The sequence below is a fragment of the Myiozetetes cayanensis genome, unplaced genomic scaffold (genome assembly GCF_022539395.1).
Source record: "Myiozetetes cayanensis isolate MyiCay16 unplaced genomic scaffold, myiCay2020 scf51, whole genome shotgun sequence".
Taxonomy (NCBI): Eukaryota; Metazoa; Chordata; class Aves; order Passeriformes; family Tyrannidae; genus Myiozetetes; species Myiozetetes cayanensis.
The window spans coordinates 369451-386747 of NW_026087754.1; the positions used below are offsets into that span (position 1 = coordinate 369451).

The window sequence follows — 17297 nt, forward strand, 5'->3', positions numbered from 1 at the left end:
AGCAGAAGCCCTGAGGGGGGGGAAGGACATCCCGGGCAGGTGGGATTTATGGATCAGGGGGTGATCCGGGGGGTCCTCCCCTCTGTAGCCCCCAAGAGCAAGGGGGTCACACACTGACCCCAACACTGCAAACAGGGATGTCCCAAGGCCCTTCCACCACTCTGGGACCCTCCTCATCCCTGGAGCCAGGATAGTTCCACATCCCAGGGTCATTCCTGGGACCCCCACCCCGCTCTCTGCTCCCCCCTCCAGCTCAGACTGAATTCCTTGCTCAGCTCACCCCAGAACTGCCACTTGGAAACAATCCGAGAGTTCTCCCTGCAGCCTCCAGGGGTGGGAGGGGGGAGGTTGGGATCCACATCCCATATCCCACCCTGTTCTGGGATGGAATCGACCCCCCTGGCCCATTCCCAACGGAGAGAGCAAAGATATCATCCGGGGCAGGAAGAGGAGGGTGTGGGAGGAAGAACGGAAAGGACCGAGCCGTCCTGGCCCTCCCACGGCGGGAAGAGCCGGAAATCGGAACACCAAAAAGGCTTTTCCTGAACTGTACCCCATTTCCAACACCCTTTTTTTTTTGTTTGTTTGTTTTCAGGAGCCACCTCCAAGCAGTGCCACACCAAAACCCTCGAGTGGCCATTCCATGTGCCCGTGGCGCTTCCCCCTCGCTCCAGGCTGGATGAGCTCTGCAGATGCTCCTTTTTCCTAATTATTATTACTATTATTATTATTATTAAGACCAAAGTCGGCTGTTAGGAAAAAAAAAAAAAAAATAAAAAAAAAAAATCAACATTTCCCCCCTCGAGGAGGCTCCAACAGCCCCCAGAGAGGGTCCTGGCCAGGTCTCAGCCCCTCTGCCCACGACCCCCCAGCTGGAGCGACTCCACGTGCTCCACTCCCACGGGACAGGGATCCCAGTGCTCCACTCCCACGGGACAGGGATCCTTGCCAAAAAAAAAAACGGCTGGTGGGAACAAAGATCCAAAGGAAAACCCGCCAAGGTCCAGTGCCGGCAGGGGAGGGCAGTGGGAGTACAAGGGTGAAAAAAATCCAGTGGGAATCTCCCCCGAAAAGAAAGGAATTACAGAATCACCTCAAAGCAAAGCGTCCGACAGCCCGAGGAAGGGGGAGGTGAACGGGGGAGGGTGTGGGTTAGGGGATTTTTAGGGATTATGATGTAAAATGGAATCCAGGAAGGGGAAGGAGAGCTCGGGCACCGTCCGAACCGCCCCAGAGGGACGACCTGCTCCGGGATAAGGCATCAAAGGGACCACGCCATGGTCGCAGCAACATCTCTCTCCTCTCTCAAACAAACACATTTCATATTTTTATATATATAATAATAATATAGAATCTTTTCTCTTTTTTTTTTTTTTTTTTTTTTTTTTTTTTGGGTTTTTTTTTTTTTGGTTTGTTTTTTGTTTTATCGTTTTCTTTTCATGTGTGTGTGTGTGTTGTTTTGTCGGTATTTCTGATGGGTATTTTTTTTTGTTTTGTTTCCTTTTTTTCTTTTTTTTGGCTAAAAGGATCACAGAATTTTTATTTTTGTTTTGTTTTGTTTTTCTCTTTTACCAAGGCATGAAGGGCGCCGACGACGGCGGCTGCGAGGGCGACGGATCTCGGGCGGGGAGGGCAGGAAGGAGGAAAAGGGAAAAGGAGGAAAAGGGAAGGGCCGACACAAAAAAAAAAAAAAAAAAAAAAAAACAAAAAACCAATAATAATAATAATGTCAAGCCGAAATTAAAAAATATATATATATAGCTCTGGCCTTCGAGTGTGGTCGGCGGCCCCGGAGGTGGCAGCGATCCCGCTCGGTCGGAGGGTTAGTGCTGGAGGCGCCCAGGGCCCCTCGCGGCGACGCCGGGCTCAGAAGCCGTTGCCGCTGATGTTGATGGACTGAAGGTCGGCCACCTGCATGACGTTGATGCCGCTGCTGGCCAGGCGGGCGATGCCCTCGGGGCAAATGGCCTCCATGGCCACCATGTTGGTGGCGATGAGGGCCGAGGGCGCGGCCCCGCCGTTGCCCTCGGCCGAGGCCGCCGTGTCCATGGGGACGGCCGAGACGTTCATGGCCACGTTGGTGGCACCTCCCTTCTTGTTCTGGTGGGTCTTGATGTGCTTGGAGAGGTGGTCGCTGCGCATGAAGCGTTTGGGGCACTCCGGGCAGGCGAATTTCTTCTCCCCTGGGAGAATGGGAGGGAGAGGTGGGGGGGTGAGGGATCCCGCAGGGGGAAGAGAGATGGGATTTTGGGAGAAGGTTCCTCCCCCCTGAGAGTGGTGGGGCCCTGGACAGGCTCCCTGGGGACACAAGAGCATTTCACAGATGTAACTTCACAGAATTTCGAGTTGGAAGGGCCCCACAAGGATCACCAAATCCAGCTCTTGGAGGTGAGGGATTGAACCCACAACCTCGGTGTTGTCACCAACCCACTGAGCTCATCTCAGAACACTCACAGGGGTTGGGATTTTGGGATCGTGGCAGGGGTTGCTGGGGAGGGAGGTGGGTTGTGGGACCATGTGGGGATGGGGGGAAGCTAGATGGGATTTTGGGAAAAGGTTCCTCCCCTGAGAGTGGTGGGGCCTGGACAGGGGGGGCCTGGGGATGCAAAAGTGTTTCACAGATGCAATTTCACAGAATGTTGAGTTGGAAAGGCCCCACAAGGATCACCAAATCCAACTCTCGGAGGTGAGGGACTGAACCCACAACCTCGGTGCTGTCACCAACCCACTGAGCTCACCTCAGAACACTCACAGGGTTTGGGATTTTGGGATTGAGGGACTGAACCCACGCCCTCGGTGTTGTCACCAACCCACTGAGCTCATCTCAGAACACTCACCGGGGTTGGGATTTTGGGATTGAGGGACTGAGGGACTGAACCCATGCCCTCGGTGTTGTCACCACCCTCCCGAGCTCATCTCAGGGGTTTCCACAACCCCGGAGGGGGGTGGTGGTGGGTCAAGATTTTGGGATGGTGGGGAGAGATTCCAGGATTCCCTGGAGTGCCAGGACCCCCTCTTTCCCCCAGCACCCCCCTGGCCCTACCTGTGTGCGTGCGCTTGTGCCGCTGCAGCTCGTCGGAGCGGGTGAAGCGCTTCCCGCACAGCACCCACGTGCAGATGAAGGGCCTCTCGCCCGTGTGCCACCGCAGGTGGGCCCGCAGGTGCGAGGTCTTCCCGTACACCTTCCCGCAGCCCGGGATGTGGCAGATGTGCTGCTTCTTTTTACCTGGATCCCCAGAGCTCCTGTGATGAAAAAAAAAAAAAAAAAAAGGGAAGAGTTAGACATGCCCTTCTTGGAGGGAGAATTCTGTCTTGAGTCCAAAAAAAAATCTGGATGAGCGAAAAATCAAGTGGATGTCGTTTTTGTCCCTTTGGGCAGCTTAATTGTCTTTGCTCCCTGTGTGGAGAGAGCAGTGAGCACACACCCTGAAAACTGGGGAGGAAACAGGGAGGATTGGAGTTGTGAGCTCGAAAATCTGAGTTTTTGGAGGTCTTTTTGCAGCTCGTCACTTTGCTGGCGTCCATCCCAAGGGGAGATGTGACGAGAGGTTGGGGGGCTCCTGGGTTTTGCTTCTCTTTTTGCCTTAAAACAGGTGACACCGAGCTGGGGGGGACGTGGAGGGCTCTGCAGAGGGATCAGGACTGGCTGGAGCCATGGGATCGATGGGATTGGGCCCATGGCGTGAGGTTCAACCAGGCCAAGCGCCGGGTCCTGCCCTTGGGTCACAACAGCTTCGTGGGACACTCCAGGAACGGGCAACTGTGGCTGGAAAGCTGGAAAAGGACCTGGGGGTGCCCAGGTGGAGGTGGGGATGTGGCACTCGGGGACATGGGGACAGTGGTGGCCTTGGCAGCGCTGGGGGAACAGCCGGACTCGGTGACCTCGGGGGGCACCTTCCAAGCTAAATAATTCCATTTGGAATGCTAGATCCATGGGGAAGCAGCTCACCTGCCCTCTCCTTCTTTGCAGTAGGGACAGGTACAGGCTTCCCTCCGTGTTTTCCGGCCCTGCTGGGGCTGGGGGTCGGGGCTGGTCTCTCCCTCCTCCACGGCCGCGCTCTCGTCCCCCAGCCCGTCCCCGCTGGCACCGTGCAGGCCCAGCTGAGCTCCGTGGTCACCTGGAAGAGAACAGCAGGTTCCATGAGAGTTATGGTACCTGGGAGGGAAGAGCCTTCCCACAAAGCTGGCAGGGTCTCACCTTGGCCGAGCTGCAGTGAGTTATTAATGCCATCCTTCTCCCTCGGCTTTCCTCGGGCTCCCAACATTCCCCTAAAGCCTCAGGGCTCTCCCTGCCCTCCCCAGCCCCACAGCACAGTGGAGGCTCCTCAGCTCACCTACATCATCCCCCCCAGTTTTGGTCCAGGCCTCTGATTTGTGTCCAGGGGAAAGGTGGAAGCTGCATCTCTCTCAAGAATCAGCCCCCTGCCTCCCTCCAGCCACCTGCCCTGCCAGTTATTGCAGCTACTCCAGCACAAAAAAACAGCAAAATTCCAGCTGGAGCCACATCCATGTTGGGGCTACAGCAATGTCCAGGCAAACCTGGGGTTCCCCAAATCCCACCACACCACTGGCATCACCCAGGGCCCTTCGACCCTGGGGGTGTTTTGGGTTCAAAGGGGCAGTTTTGCCTTTCCAAAGGTGCCTCCCGCTTACACCCGATGCAAACACCAACCCACAGAGCAGATGGGAACCCTCCTGCCAGCCCTCCATCCCAAAGAAAAGCAGGGATAAATAAAGCAGGCTGGAAGAGCAGCATCCATCAGCGACAACGCTGCCAGTAGGGTAATTAAAGCCATTATGGAGCGGGATAAAGACACATAAAGTTGAGAAATCATCTGGCACCGCTGGTGGAGATGATCCCCCTCCCTCTCCCAGGGAGCAATTCCCGACTCCAAGAGCCAGGGAAGTGCAGGGCAGCAGTGATGAGCTCCCAGAGGAGCAGAACCCACCCCAGGGAGACCCCAGGGGAGGGTTGAAGCCTCTCCATGTTCTCTGCTGGTTTATTGCTCTGCCACCTCCCCAGTCCCAGCCCCACACGTGGGATATTTCCCTTCCAGCTCCACTCCTTGACTCTCTTCCTGCTGAGGAGCCAGAGTGGGGATGACAGGCTGAGCAATCTCTTTTCAGCTGCAATTAACAGATGCTGACAGAACTGAGGGCAGATTTAGGGTCAGTGGTACCCGGGTAAAACTCCACGGAGGAGCCAGGCAGGGTCCCACGCTCAGGGAGGGACAAGAGAGGCCTGACCAGCCTCTAGGGAAGAAATTTTCCCTGATAGCCTAAAGCTAAACCTTCCTGGCACAGCTCGAGGCTGTTTCCTCTGGCCCTGCCACTTGTTACCTGGGGGAAGAGAAGAAACAGGAGCTTTGCTCTGCCCAGGCAGGGGCAAACAGAGAGGTTTTGGTGTTAGGACCGGCTGCTCTGCCCCTGAGCCCACAGGGATCCAGATTTCCCGGGAAAAAGGCAGTGCCGGGCAAGCCCTTTGCTGTCGAGGACTGAAGCAATCAAGAGATCAAAGCACCAACCAGGGAGCAGAGCCTGACTCGGCTCTGCCCACGTCACAGAGCACGGGGAGCAGCTGGGATGCCATCCAGGACGTCATCACGTGCCCGTGCTCCAGCATCCCGTGTCAAAGCACACGTAAAATCCACACACCCCTGCAGATGGTCCCCTCCAGCCCCCTCTGCTCACTCAGGGCAGGGGGAAACACTGGGCTGAACCACAGCCTTGTGACCTGGAGCTGTGGCTCACCCCACGGCCCCAGGATGCACAGGAATATCGTCCCAGGCCAGGCCTGGCTGCCTGATGCCACCCCAGGGAGGAGGAAATTGTCCCTCTGACGGTGACACAATTTTAAGCCTAGCCCAGAGATCTTTTCCCTCCTGTACCTCAGCAGCCACATTCAAGTTCAGCAATTTTAGGACAAAAACCTTCCCAGTGCCCCCCCCCCTCCACCTCCAGCTCCTCAGGGATGTGTTTACAGTCAAACCCCAGCATGGAGGGAACCAGGGAGGGGGTTTTAAGCTTTCTAAGCCAACGCTGACAGCTTGTTACAAGCCACGGATTAGAGATTTCCCCCCCTGGCCGGGAAGAGCTGCTGGAAAAAAAAAAAAGGAAGGAGAAAACACACGTTCTCTCTCCCAAAAATACACCGGGGAGGGCGAGAATCCAGCCCTGACGCCTTGGAATGGCTTCAATCCTCAAACATGCAGAAGCCCACGCGGCGTTTTCCAGCCTGTTGGCACGTCAGGAGGAGGGGAACGAACCCAAATCCTCCCGCTGGTAATCTCTGGCTGCATCTCATCAAGGTATAAAGGCATGATGGGGAGGGAAGGCAGATCCCAGACGTGCAGGGATCATCCCTCACTGACCAGGAGAGCCCAAGTCTCCAGGATGTGGCAGGTTCAGGGGAAAGCTGGATAATTCACGTTTATCATCCCCGCTAATGCACATCGCTGCTAAGGCTAAAGCTTCCCCTGGAGGCTCCCAGGCCCCTTCTCCATGCTCAGGTCAGCAAAGCCCTGAAAAAAATATATTCATAGAGCAAGGAGGGAGGGGGGGTTAATCCTTGGAAAAGCCTGGGGAGGAAAGAGGGACTTTGGGAAGGCAGGAGATAAGAACTGATCCCGGCTCCTGAACCCTGCCAGCACAGGATGGAGACCTCTGAGACCCCCCAGAAACGGGGCAGTTAGCTGGTCTCCCACTAAAAAACCCCAAACTCCAGAGTCTTGGCTTGGGAATTCTCTCCAGACAAGGCTTTCCTTGTTTCCTACCTGCTGCTCGGAGCAAAAAGCTTCAGTTTGGTCGCTTTATTTAGCAAACAGGAGGTGAGAAATGCCCGGTGGAGAGGAGAGAGAGAGAGAGGAGAGAGGAGCTTTCACATCCACCCCAGCCGACCTTGGGAAAGGGGAAACAGACCCCACGTTCATTTTGAGGGGGAAGAGCTGGAAAGAAAACCCAAAACCAACAAACCAGGGCTCCCTGTGCAAACTCTGCACTGCTGGCAGCCGTGCCCGGGCAGAGGCAGGAGAGGACGAGGGGGGGAATTGTCACCCTGCACGACGTGGCTTCCAGGCACAAGGAAGTTTTAAGGCAAAAAGAAAGGGACGAAAACCCAGGGAACCCTCAAAATTTCGGCATGTCTCCCCTTGGGATGACGTGAGCCAGAAAAAACCTCCAAAAACTCACATTTTGGAGCTCACAACTCCAATTCTCCCCGTTTCCTCCCCAGTTTTCGGGGTGTGTGCTCACTGCTCTCCCCACAGGACACGCCAGAACTGCTCCACACACAGAACAAAGACAACCAAGCTGCACAAAGGGACAAAAACCGGGTTTGGAGCGACACCCCCTTGGATTTTTTGACTCTTCTGACTTCCTCAATGACTGACAAAATGAGTTAACCTGCACCAGGAGCTCATGAACGAGCCAAGCTCTGCCTCAGCGGTTCCTCGGAGCTCAGGGGAACGCAGGGCCCGGCTGCACGAGGATGGGGCAGGTTGGGAGCCTGCAGCCCTTCGAGTAATTGTGCTTTAATTTGGGGGTTGATGACTCGAGGAGCCACCGGCCAGTTGGACAACTCCTGTCAATGCCAGAGGCTTCCGTGCGTCACGAAAAATTGACGCTTGTTTTGGAGAGGGAATAAACAGGGCTGGAGCAGACGGGTCAAGAGTGAGGTAGGGAATCATCTCACCCTCTTTGTGACGTCCCTGAATCCTCCAGGACTCGCCACGTACCTTTGTGGTGCTGCAGACTGGCAGACAGAGCTTCTTTGCCCTCTTTAATTCCTGTCTGGATCGTCACCAAACTGGGGTGAAGCCTCCAGTCTTGCCACAGCCTTCACTGGGGGTGAAAGCACTCAGAGCACCCCATAGCACAGGCAGGTCCCACAAAATCACCCCAAAACCACCAGGGTAGGTAAAGAGAGAAGTCCTTGAGCGAGGAGTATGAAGGGAAGGAGGAAAAGGGAGATTCCCATGGGGGAAGAAGCCCAGCAGGCCTCTCCCACCACACCTGAACCTCCGGATGCCTCTCGCCCACTGCAGCCAAGGGCAGATGCTTCTCCGAGCCACAGATCCCAAGTTTTTAATCACATCCCTCCACAGAGGAGGAATCTGGGCCTGTATCTCTCACAGCATCTAACCCAGACATCCTGGGATGGGACGGGGAGCCGGTTGGAGGTGGGAGACGGTTGGAGGTGGGAGACGACTCTTTGGAAAGGAGCCACATGGAAACTCCCCCAGTCCCGGGAGCCAGGATGCGGCTCCTGCACAGGGTGATAAGGATGGGGCTCCAGCAGGGCTGGGGCAGGCACAGATAAAAGAAAGGGGCAGATCAGGGCCCGGCAGACGGGCCGGAGCCGGGACAGGGACGTCTCCCGGGAGGAGTCACAGGGTGGGTGCGCGGCACCCGACCCGTCCGACCGGCAGGGCTGCCAACCCGCTCCCAACCCCCAGCCGAGCCCTGGCCTGGAGCAGGAGGAGGAGAAAGGCAAGGAGAAGGAGGAGGAAGAGGATCAGGGCTGCCCCACGAAGCCCCAGACCCACCCAGGGGGTTCTGTGTGGGGCGCAGCCTCCCCGGGGACAAAGCTGCACCACATCAACGCAGCCTCTGTCGGGATCACTCCCTTTTCCCACGCAAACCCTGGGATCTCTCGGGATTTGTGTCAGTCTTCCTGCAAAGGACAGGGAGAGAGGTCAGTCAAGGAATCCAGAGGGGATGTGAAGCCCAGCCCAGCTGGAATTTAGAGGAGGAAGTTTCACAATGTGATTATTTTCTGACGTGATGTCACGGGCGCAGTGAAACAAAACGACGGGCGCGTCACGGAGAGATCCTGTCAGGGCTCGATTCCCGTTTTCCCCTCCCCTCCACGCTCCATGCCATGCAGTTGTCTCATCAAGGCCCTGCTACAAAGCTGCCCTTAAAAACAGAAAACAGGAAACAATCAGGTCTTTGTGCCAGTGGCCCCGACGCTGGGAAGAGCCCTGGAAGGACAAAGTGGCAGCAGAGAGCCAGGATGTGTTTGGTGAACACATTCCCAAGGGTTACTTCCCCCCTTTTTTTTTCCTTTCAGGACAGTCCTGATGTCCAACTTCTGAATTCTCCCACAGCCTCCATCCAGAGCCTTGGAAAGGAGCTCGTCCTGCCCACACATCCCTGGGCAGGGGCACCCCCCCAGTCCCACCATGCACCCCTAGAATCAAACATCCTTTAGTGCCCCCAAAACAAGGGGGGTTTAACTCCAGAGCTGAGCTCAGGGGAAATCACCAGCCAGGTTTTACCCAGCACACACCTCAGCCAGGTAGGGCTCTGCCAGGGGCAGGGATAGGGGGGGCAGATCCACCAGCACTACGTGGACATGGAGCTAAGAACAGTCTCCTCCTCCCTACGGTAAAAGGGGAAGAGAAACCCCGGTGTCACAAACTCCCTGCCACCCCCACCTCCTCATGCAGGACGTCCCCTCCCCGAGCGGCCTCGGGGTGACATTGGGGTGACATTGGGGTGACGCTGCTCTCCTGGCTCACAGCCCCACTAAGGGGGTCCTGCTGTTCCAGCCCCCCCCAGAGCCCCTGTCCCTCAGGCCAGGCCTGGTGCCCGCCCGTGCAGGGAGCGCTGGCACCAACCCCAGGGCGGGTTTTGGGGCACTGCCAGCCCAGGAAATCCCCTCCCCGGCTCTGAGGGCGCCTTCCCCTCGGAGCAGAGCCGGCTGCTGGGCCTGTTCGCCCACATACCAGCCCCTGACAGTCACAGACCTTCCCGTGCCTCCTTCCAGCCCGGCTGAGGAGGAGGAGGAGGAAGAATCAGCCTTCAAGCCACCTCATTAGCACAGACACCGAGTTCCATCGGCTCTGCCTCACGCCCAGGAGCGAAAAAGCTGAGTTTTAAAGCCCTTTTCGGGGTCATTTTCTCCTTTGCCAAAAGGAAAGTCAGAAGAACAAATGTCACCAGTAACTTGCCCTTGAACTCCTGAAGGGCTGGGGGAGACACAGCCCCCCATCCATGGAGGGGGGTCAGGAGAGGGGGCACAGAGAGGCTGCAGACCCCGAGGAGGATGAGCTGAGCTCTGGCCAGGTTTGCAGGAAGGGGCAGGAGATGTGGCACTGCCAACCCAGAGGGACAGCTGGGCCCACCACAGCCCTTGCCATGCCCTTTTCCCCCTCCCACCACCCCCCAGAACACGCTGCAGGAGCCAAGGCCAGCTACAGTCTCCCCTGCCCAGCAAGCCTGGGGCTCGCTTTCCATTCTCCTCCCCTGGAAACAGAGGAGCATTTTCTGCTGCAAAAATCCCTCCCAACTCTTTGCCTCGAGCAGAAAGTTCCAGCACATGTGGGGCGAACTCACAACCGCCGGGGAGGCTCCACACTCAGGAAAACACTCAGGGATTTGGATGACAGGCAGTGTTGGGAACAAACTGCTCTCTCAAATTCCCACATTCACAGCCCCTGGTGAGATGGACCCAGGCCCAGGGGGGTTCAGCACCCACTGGAGAGGGGCTGGGGGACAAAGGGACCCATTGCCACGTCCGACTGGAGAAAAACTCCTCCAGCCCTGGAGTCAAACCACGTAAATCCTATCACTGGATCAGCACCAGGAAGCTTTTCCCGGCCACAGCTTTCACCATCTCGTCCCAGGAGCCTCCCGGACCATCCCACCGAGCTGGGTGACCCCCCCAAAAAAAAAAAAAGCACGCTTGGAAACCCTGCTCCGGCTTTTCAAATGTCACCACGTCACAGCCGTGAGCGTCACTTCAGGTCCTCGGGGCTGGGGCAGAGCCAGGCTGGGAATTCGTCACTGCGGATCAAGGGCTGAACACGCCGCTGTTCAGCAGGAGGGGGAGGAGGAGGAGGAGGAGGAGGGGGAGGAGAAGGGGGAGGAGGAGGAGGAGGGGGAGGAGGTGGCGGCTCCCCAGCGCGTTGGATGGGTGGTCTCTAGAACGTTCCTCCCTGTCCCACCTCCGGGGGCAGAGCCAGGCACGAATACAGGAACTGGGACTCGCCCATGCGTTTCTCCAGCGCCTTCAAAACAAGGAACGGGGCTCGGCCTCGGCGTGAGCGGCCCCAGGCACGGGGATCGGGGAGGGGGGGGAACCACACAGAGACCCCCAACCCTCCCCCGCGTCCCCGCGGATCAAAGAGGCCACGGGGGTCACCCCCCTCCGGCCGCAAAAAGGGCGCCTGCTCCAGCCCCTCGCGGGTCTTTCTGCTCAGGGAAATCCAAGGATCAGGCTAATCCCGGGCTGTAGTAACCCGTGGATGCCTGCGAGCCAAGCTGCTGTAGCAACAGCCCAAAATAATGCTGCAAAACAACCCCGGGAGAGCAGCAGCAGCAGCAGCCGCCGCCGCCTCTCGCGAGAGGGGAGCACGAGTTGGATTGAGCAACATTTTCTGCTGCCTCCCTCGACTGTGACTAAATCCAGCAACAGCCCTCTTAGCCAGAGCCAGAACAACAACAACAACAAAAAAAAAAACAACAAAAAACCCCAAGGAAAACAGTGGAAAAGCAAGCAGAGAGCCTTCCCAGAACTGGTTCCTTCCATGGAGGGAGCTCACGGCCCCTCGGACTCCAGGCACGGCCCCTCCAAGGGAAGCCAAGCGGCCTCCAGTTCGCTCCCCACACCCACATATTCCCCCCTTCCTGGGCTGTGGGAGGCGATGGAACAGATCCAGGGGGATCTGAGCAGGGTGCCCTGTGCCCACGGGACCACGATGAGGTCACGGTGTCCTGCAGCAGCACCCAGACACTTAAGGAGCCTTTTCTTCCTCCCCTGTGAGGAAATTCCCCGCGGCTTCGTGACTGTGTTTGTTTTGACGGGGTTTTCAGCTCATTCTGAGTTTTCTACAGCCCTGACTCTTTCCTCAGGCTCAGCTGAGGAGCTGAGCTGGACCTGGGTTCTCCCCTCAGCCCTGACTCGAGACCCCCTTGGTGGCCATCAGGGCAGGACAGTGGCCTCACACAAACCCACACATGCCCTTTGTCCACCCCTCCTTCCCCCTCACAGCCGCCTCCTTCCTCCCTCTTCACTCAACCCAAGAGTTAATTAGCTCAGAAACTCCCCCACCCAAAAAAAAAAAGAGCTTTCATATCTTGTGGTGACCCACAGAGCTTTCATACTTCCTCCTGAGGGAGGAAGCCAGCCCAGATGCCAACTCCACTTGGCACCGACCGCCCCCAGCCCAGCCCTGGCACGGTCCAGGCGCGGCAGAGCCCGGCCGGGTGACGCCACTTCCCCCTCACCTTCCTCTGCCTGGCTACAAACAGGAACCAAAGCACTCACCAGGGGCGTTGGCGATGGCCAGGGGCAGCCCCTGCAGCTGGTGCACCTGGATCCCAGACGCTCCCAAGGCACTGAGGTTAATAGTCTGGAGGCCCGGCACGGAGGAGAGCTGGGCAGCGTTGACGGTGACGGTGCCGCTGGGGAGGGAGGCGATGGGGGTCAGCGTGGTGCTGGTGCTGCCCGTCTGCCCCAGCGACACTCCCTGCATGGGGGCCAAGGTGATTGTCTGGGCCTGGGGGTTCTGCACCTGCAGGTTCTGGAGCTGGATGGTCTGCCAGCTCACCTGCCCGTTGGGACCCACCGTGGGCGTGCGGATGATGATGGGGCCGGAGTTGGGGACAGCTTGGAGCTGCAGGTTCTGCAGGGCATCCTGGGAGATGGCTTGAGTGGCAAAGGTCTGGCCGGAGAGAGGGGTGGTCTGGAGGGCCTGGATTGTCTGCCCTCCTTGGACCAGCTGGGGTTGGATCAGGATCTGCTGCTGCTGCTGCTGCTGTGACTGCTGGCTCTGATCCCCCTCCTTCTGCTGCCCCGGCTGCAGAGCCACCCCGGACACGGGGCTCTGCAGGGAGTCCGAGCTCGGGACACTGCTGGCCCTCTGGGGCGTCTGTGCCTGCGAATTGGTTCCCACCGTGGCGCTGGTGGAGAAATTCATGACCCCCACGTTACTGGTGGTGGTGGTGGTGGAGTAGCTGTTGGCGTTGGTGAAGAAGGCGCCCGAGCTGGCCTGGGACGAGGCCGTGCTGGCGGAGCTGCTGGTGGCACCCGAGGTGGCCGGCTGGGAGCTGCTGTCCGGGGAGCCCGAGCTGCTCAGGGTGCCCGTCTGGGACGTGGGCGCCAGGCTGGCGGCCACGCTGTTGACCGGCAGCAAGGTGATGTTGCCGTTCAGGGCCACAGGCACGTTGGCCACGTACTGGGTCTGCCCGGAGAGGCTGTTGTTGGCCAGGCCCACGCCCTGGATGGGCACCGCCTGCTGCAGCAGGTTGGGCATGGCGATGAGGTTGCTGCTCCCCGCGCGGCTCGTGATGATCTGCTGGTTGGAGCCGGGGATGATCTGGAGCTGCCCGGAGGCATCCTGCTGCACGTTCACCTGGGCAGGGGTGGTGGCAAACTGCAGCTGCTGCCCGTCTATGGTCTGGAACTGGGGGATCACCTGGTACTGGATGTTGGGGATGACTCCCGGCAGGCCCGTGAGCACCTGCTGGTTCTGCAGGCCCGAGGCGGAGGTGACCACGTAGGGCCCCGCGCTCACCGGGCGGCTCTTGGAGGCGTCACCGCTGCCGTTGCTGCCGTTGCTGCCCGGCTCCTTGGAGCCCGTGGGGGTGCTGGAGCCCGCCGAGATGATCTGCCAGCCGTTGGCCGACTGGGCGATCTGGGCGGCGGCCGCGTTCAGGTCGAGATCCCCGCTGCCGCCTTGCTGGCCCTGGGAGCTGTTGGAGTTCTCGTTGGGAGACTCGATGCGGCTGCAGGTGGCTGCCAGCAGGGCCAGCGGGGAGGGCTGCGACTCCTGGGAAGGAGAGGAGGAGTTACAGGAGGAGGAGGAGGAGGGAGGCGGCCCCAGGGGCAGGCCCGAAGTGGAAAAAAAAAAAAAAAAAAAAAAAAAAAAGAAAAAAAAAAAGAGGGAAACAAAAAAAACTTAAAAGAGAAAGCAGGGAGGAGCGTACTGGGAAAAGATAAACACTCCTTCCTGAGCGAACCCACCCATAGCCGGAAAAATACAACTGCCAGGCACAGCGCTGTCAGGCCAGGACGGCCTGAACCCACAGGGAAAAGCCCTCGGGGAGGGAGGAAAGGGGAGGGAAAGGCAAGAGGCCACGGCTCCTCCACCCCGGAGAGCCGGGAAATCTCCCTGCAGCACAACAAACGCCCAGGAAGGACGGTCCTTGCCGGGCTCCCCCGACCTGGAGAAGGGCCAGTGGGGGCCGTGGTGTGGCTGGGAGCGGGGGAACCGCGTGTTGGCGAGGAGGGGAAGCCCCGGGCGGTGCAGGCTTGGCAGGGCTCGCCCTCCTCCTCCTCCTCCTCTTCCTCCCCCCCCACCCCCAACGCAACGCTCGGCCGGGCCCAGCAAACACCTCGGCCCGGCCTCTGGACTTTGCCACGAGTTGAGCAGAGCCGGGCAGGGGCCCGCTCGTCCTCCCCTCCCAACACTCACCTGGGCCTCGCCGCCGCCGGCGCTGCTGGTGCTGCTGGCGTCGCCTTCGCCCTTGTCGGGCTTCACCGCCGACATCTCCTCGGTGCTCTCCTGGTCTGCGCGGGAGGGGAACGACAGCCCGCGTTACAGACATTTTGGGGGCAGGGGAAGGGGCACGAGGAGCGGGAGGGGACACACAGACACACACACACCATGTGCTCCGCTGGGAAGGGGTTTGGGAAGCGGAGGGAGCTGCCAGCTGGCAGCGGGACGGGGTTGGGGGGGGGAGGACCCGGCCCCGCTCCAGGGCCCAGCTCCTCCCCACCCGCCCGGGACACTCCCTGGCTTCCATCGAGGTCCTCCCCGGGCCTCCCCTTTCCCTTCCTTTCCCTTCCCTTCCCTCCTGCCCCAGCCCCCGTGGATCCACCCCGGGATTCCCCGCACTGTGGATCCAGCCCACGGGATGCCCCGGCTGGAACTCCCCCCGCCATCCGCGCCCCCTGTGACACCCCCGCCGCCCCGTCCCTTCTGTCCCCAAAACCCTTCCTCTCTCACCGCTCAGGAGCCTCCTCATCCTCCGCCACCCCCACCCCTCGCCCAGGCCCTGGGGGTCCCTGCCCACCCCTCAAGCCTCCCTTAGCGGGGTCCCCTCCAGCCCCCACGTTGGGGGTGTGTGTGTGTGGGGGTGTCGAACCCCCTGAACCCCCTTCCCCAGACCCCCCAGCCGCTCGCAGCTTCCCACGGCCCCCTCCCGGGCCCCCGCCCCGGCTCCGCATCCGCCCACGCCGGGCGCCTTCCCCGGGAATGGCGGGCGGGAGGAACCACCGGTACCTGAGCTCACACCCTGCCCCCGCCATTCCCCCACGATCCACGCCCGATCCCCAGGACCCCTCCCCACGATTCCATGCCCCTTCCCGCCGCCCCCTCCTCCTCCCCATCCCTGCCCCCCTGGTCCCTCCCCCGAGGCTTTTCCCCTCCCCGGGTCCCTCCCCCAAAGGGCAGGTTTCCCCCAGGCGCGGCGCGGGGCGAAGGCCCGGCCCGGCGGGGCCTCGGCCCGGCCCGGCGGGGCGGGGCCGCCTCTGGCCCCTCCGAGCGGGCGGGCGGGCGGGCGCGGCGCCCGCCTTGCGTTGTGTGTGTGTGTGTGTGTGTGGAGAGAGAGAGAGAGAGAGAGAGAGCCCGGGGCCCCGCGCGGCGCTCGGGGCCCGGCCCGTCCTTACCGCTCATGGTGCCGGGGCCGGGCCGGGCGCGCGGGGCGGGGCGGGGCGCGGGCGGGCGAGCGGCCGAACCCGCCGGTGCCGCCGAGGGGCTGCCGAGGAGGGGCCGCGCGCGGCGGCCGCGGCCCCGCGCCCCGCCCCCACGCCCGCCCCCGCAGCCAATGGGCGCGGCGCGCGGCGGGAGCGACGGGCGGCCCGGCCAATGGCGGCCGAGGGCGGCCCTGGCGCGCGCGCGCGCGGGGGAGGGGCGGGGGCGGGCGGGCTCCGCCTCGCGGCGGCTCCCGCCTCCCAGGCGGGGAGGAGGGGGAGGGGGAGCGCGGCGGGCGGTGGCCAATGGGGGGCGGGCGGAGGGCGGTGCCGGCCAATGGGCGCCCGCGCGGGCTCGCGGGGAGACCCCGTACGGGAGCGGCCGCGGCGGCGGTGACGGGCGGGAGCGGCGGCCAATGGAGCGCAGGGAGGCGGGACCGGCGGGTAACCGGCGCCAACCGGCCGCGCCGCGGCGGGGGCGGTGCTCCCGGAGTGGCGGGCGCGCGGGCCAATGGCGACGCGCGGGCGGCGAGCGCCCGGCCAATCGGAGAGCCGCTCGGTCTCAAACGGGCCAATGGGCGCCGCGGGGAGGCGGGGCCGCGCGGCCTTGGGAGGGGACGGCGCCTCTGAGGGAGGAGGAGCCGCCATGTTGGGCCTGGGCAGGGCCGGGCACCGCCAGAGCCGCCGCGAGACCCCAGAGCGGGCCGGGAGACCCCCTGGGCACCCCCAGACAGGCCCCGGACTCTCCCGGTTCCCCTCAGTAGCGCGGCCTCTGCGCCGCCCTCCCTGTGCGCTTTGCCCTCCACGAGCTGCCTCAGCCCTGTCGCGACAGCCGCCGTGGCGCTGCGACACGGTCCTGCTGCACCCCCGGCGCCCTGCCGCGACATCGCCCAGCCCTGTCCTGACAGCGCCCGGCCCGGGCCGCCGCTGCCCTGGTGACGGGGCTTAGAAGGTTTACAATAAAAAATCCTCCATTTTGCCGAAAATCGAAGGGTTTGGTGGCGAACGAGGCGGGAGGTACCGCCCCCTCCCTCCCCTCTCTCCCCACTGTGTGATTTGCCCATTTCCCTGTGGTTTTGGCCCAATTTCCGCCCCCCCGGGAAGGGCCCGTGGCCTCGCCCTGGCCCGGTGGGGCTGGTTCAGTTCGGGGTCTCGGTCCCCTCCCCACTCCCGATCCACGGGGGGCTCAAAGAACCGGGAGGGGAAATAACCCCTCCCGCAGAACAGGGGGCGTGGGGACAACCTGTCCCTGCCCTGTCCCCTGTCCCTGCCCTGCCCTCTGTCCCTGCCCTGATCCCAGGTCCTTTCCCCAGCCTGTCCCCTCTCCTGTCCCTGTTGTGTCCCCAGATCCTGTCCCCTGTTCCTGTCTTGTCCCAGTCCTGTTCCCTGTTCCTGTCCAGTTCCCTGTTCCTGTCCAGTTCCGTGTCTCAGTCCTGTCCCTGTCCTGTCCCTGTCCTGTCCCCTGTCCCTGTCCTGATTCCAAGTCCTGTTCCCTGTCCCCGTCCTGTCCCTGTTCCCTGTCCCAGTCCTGTCCCTGTCCCATCCCAGTCCTGTCCCTGTCCTGATTCCAAGTCCTGTTCCCTGTCCCCGTCCTGTCCCTGTTCCCTGTCCCCGTCCTGTCCCTGTCCCATCCCAGACCTGCCCGGGGTGGGCTCAC

The 17297-nt window shown here is 61.1% G+C and overlaps 2 protein-coding genes across 3 annotated transcripts in view; one reads left to right on the top strand and one right to left on the bottom strand.

The window, feature by feature from the left end:
- TMEM106C (transmembrane protein 106C) overlaps positions 1 to 17297 on the top strand; it is a 159788-nt gene that overhangs the window by 81008 nt on the left and 61483 nt on the right. The gene's annotated exons all lie outside the window — the stretch shown is intronic.
- SP1 (Sp1 transcription factor) lies at positions 442 to 15663 on the bottom strand. 2 transcript variants are annotated; one of them, XM_050334238.1, is made up of 7 exons: positions 15617 to 15663; positions 14421 to 14515; positions 12573 to 13775; positions 12272 to 12473; positions 3950 to 4118; positions 3044 to 3243; positions 442 to 2183 (listed from the first exon to the last, which is right to left on the bottom strand). In XM_050334238.1, exons 1-7 carry the CDS (start codon positions 15621 to 15623, stop codon positions 1867 to 1869), a joined length of 2193 nt encoding a protein of 730 aa, XP_050190195.1. In that variant the 5' UTR covers positions 15624 to 15663; the 3' UTR covers positions 442 to 1866. The 2 variants fall into 2 exon arrangements, with proteins under 2 accessions (XP_050190195.1, XP_050190194.1); XM_050334237.1 differs by having other exon boundaries at positions 12272 to 13775; positions 15617 to 15661.

Excerpts from the sequence above, each read along its gene's own strand:
- SP1 (XM_050334237.1), bottom strand. Across the intron at positions 13,776-14,420 it reads CCGGCGGCGGCGAGGCCCAG|GAGTCGCAGCCCTCCCCGCT; the intron begins GTGAGTGTTGGG and ends TCTCCTTCCCAG. Across the intron at positions 4,119-12,271 it reads GGCCATCGCCAACGCCCCTG|GTGACCACGGAGCTCAGCTG; the intron begins GTGAGTGCTTTG and ends GTTCTCTTCCAG.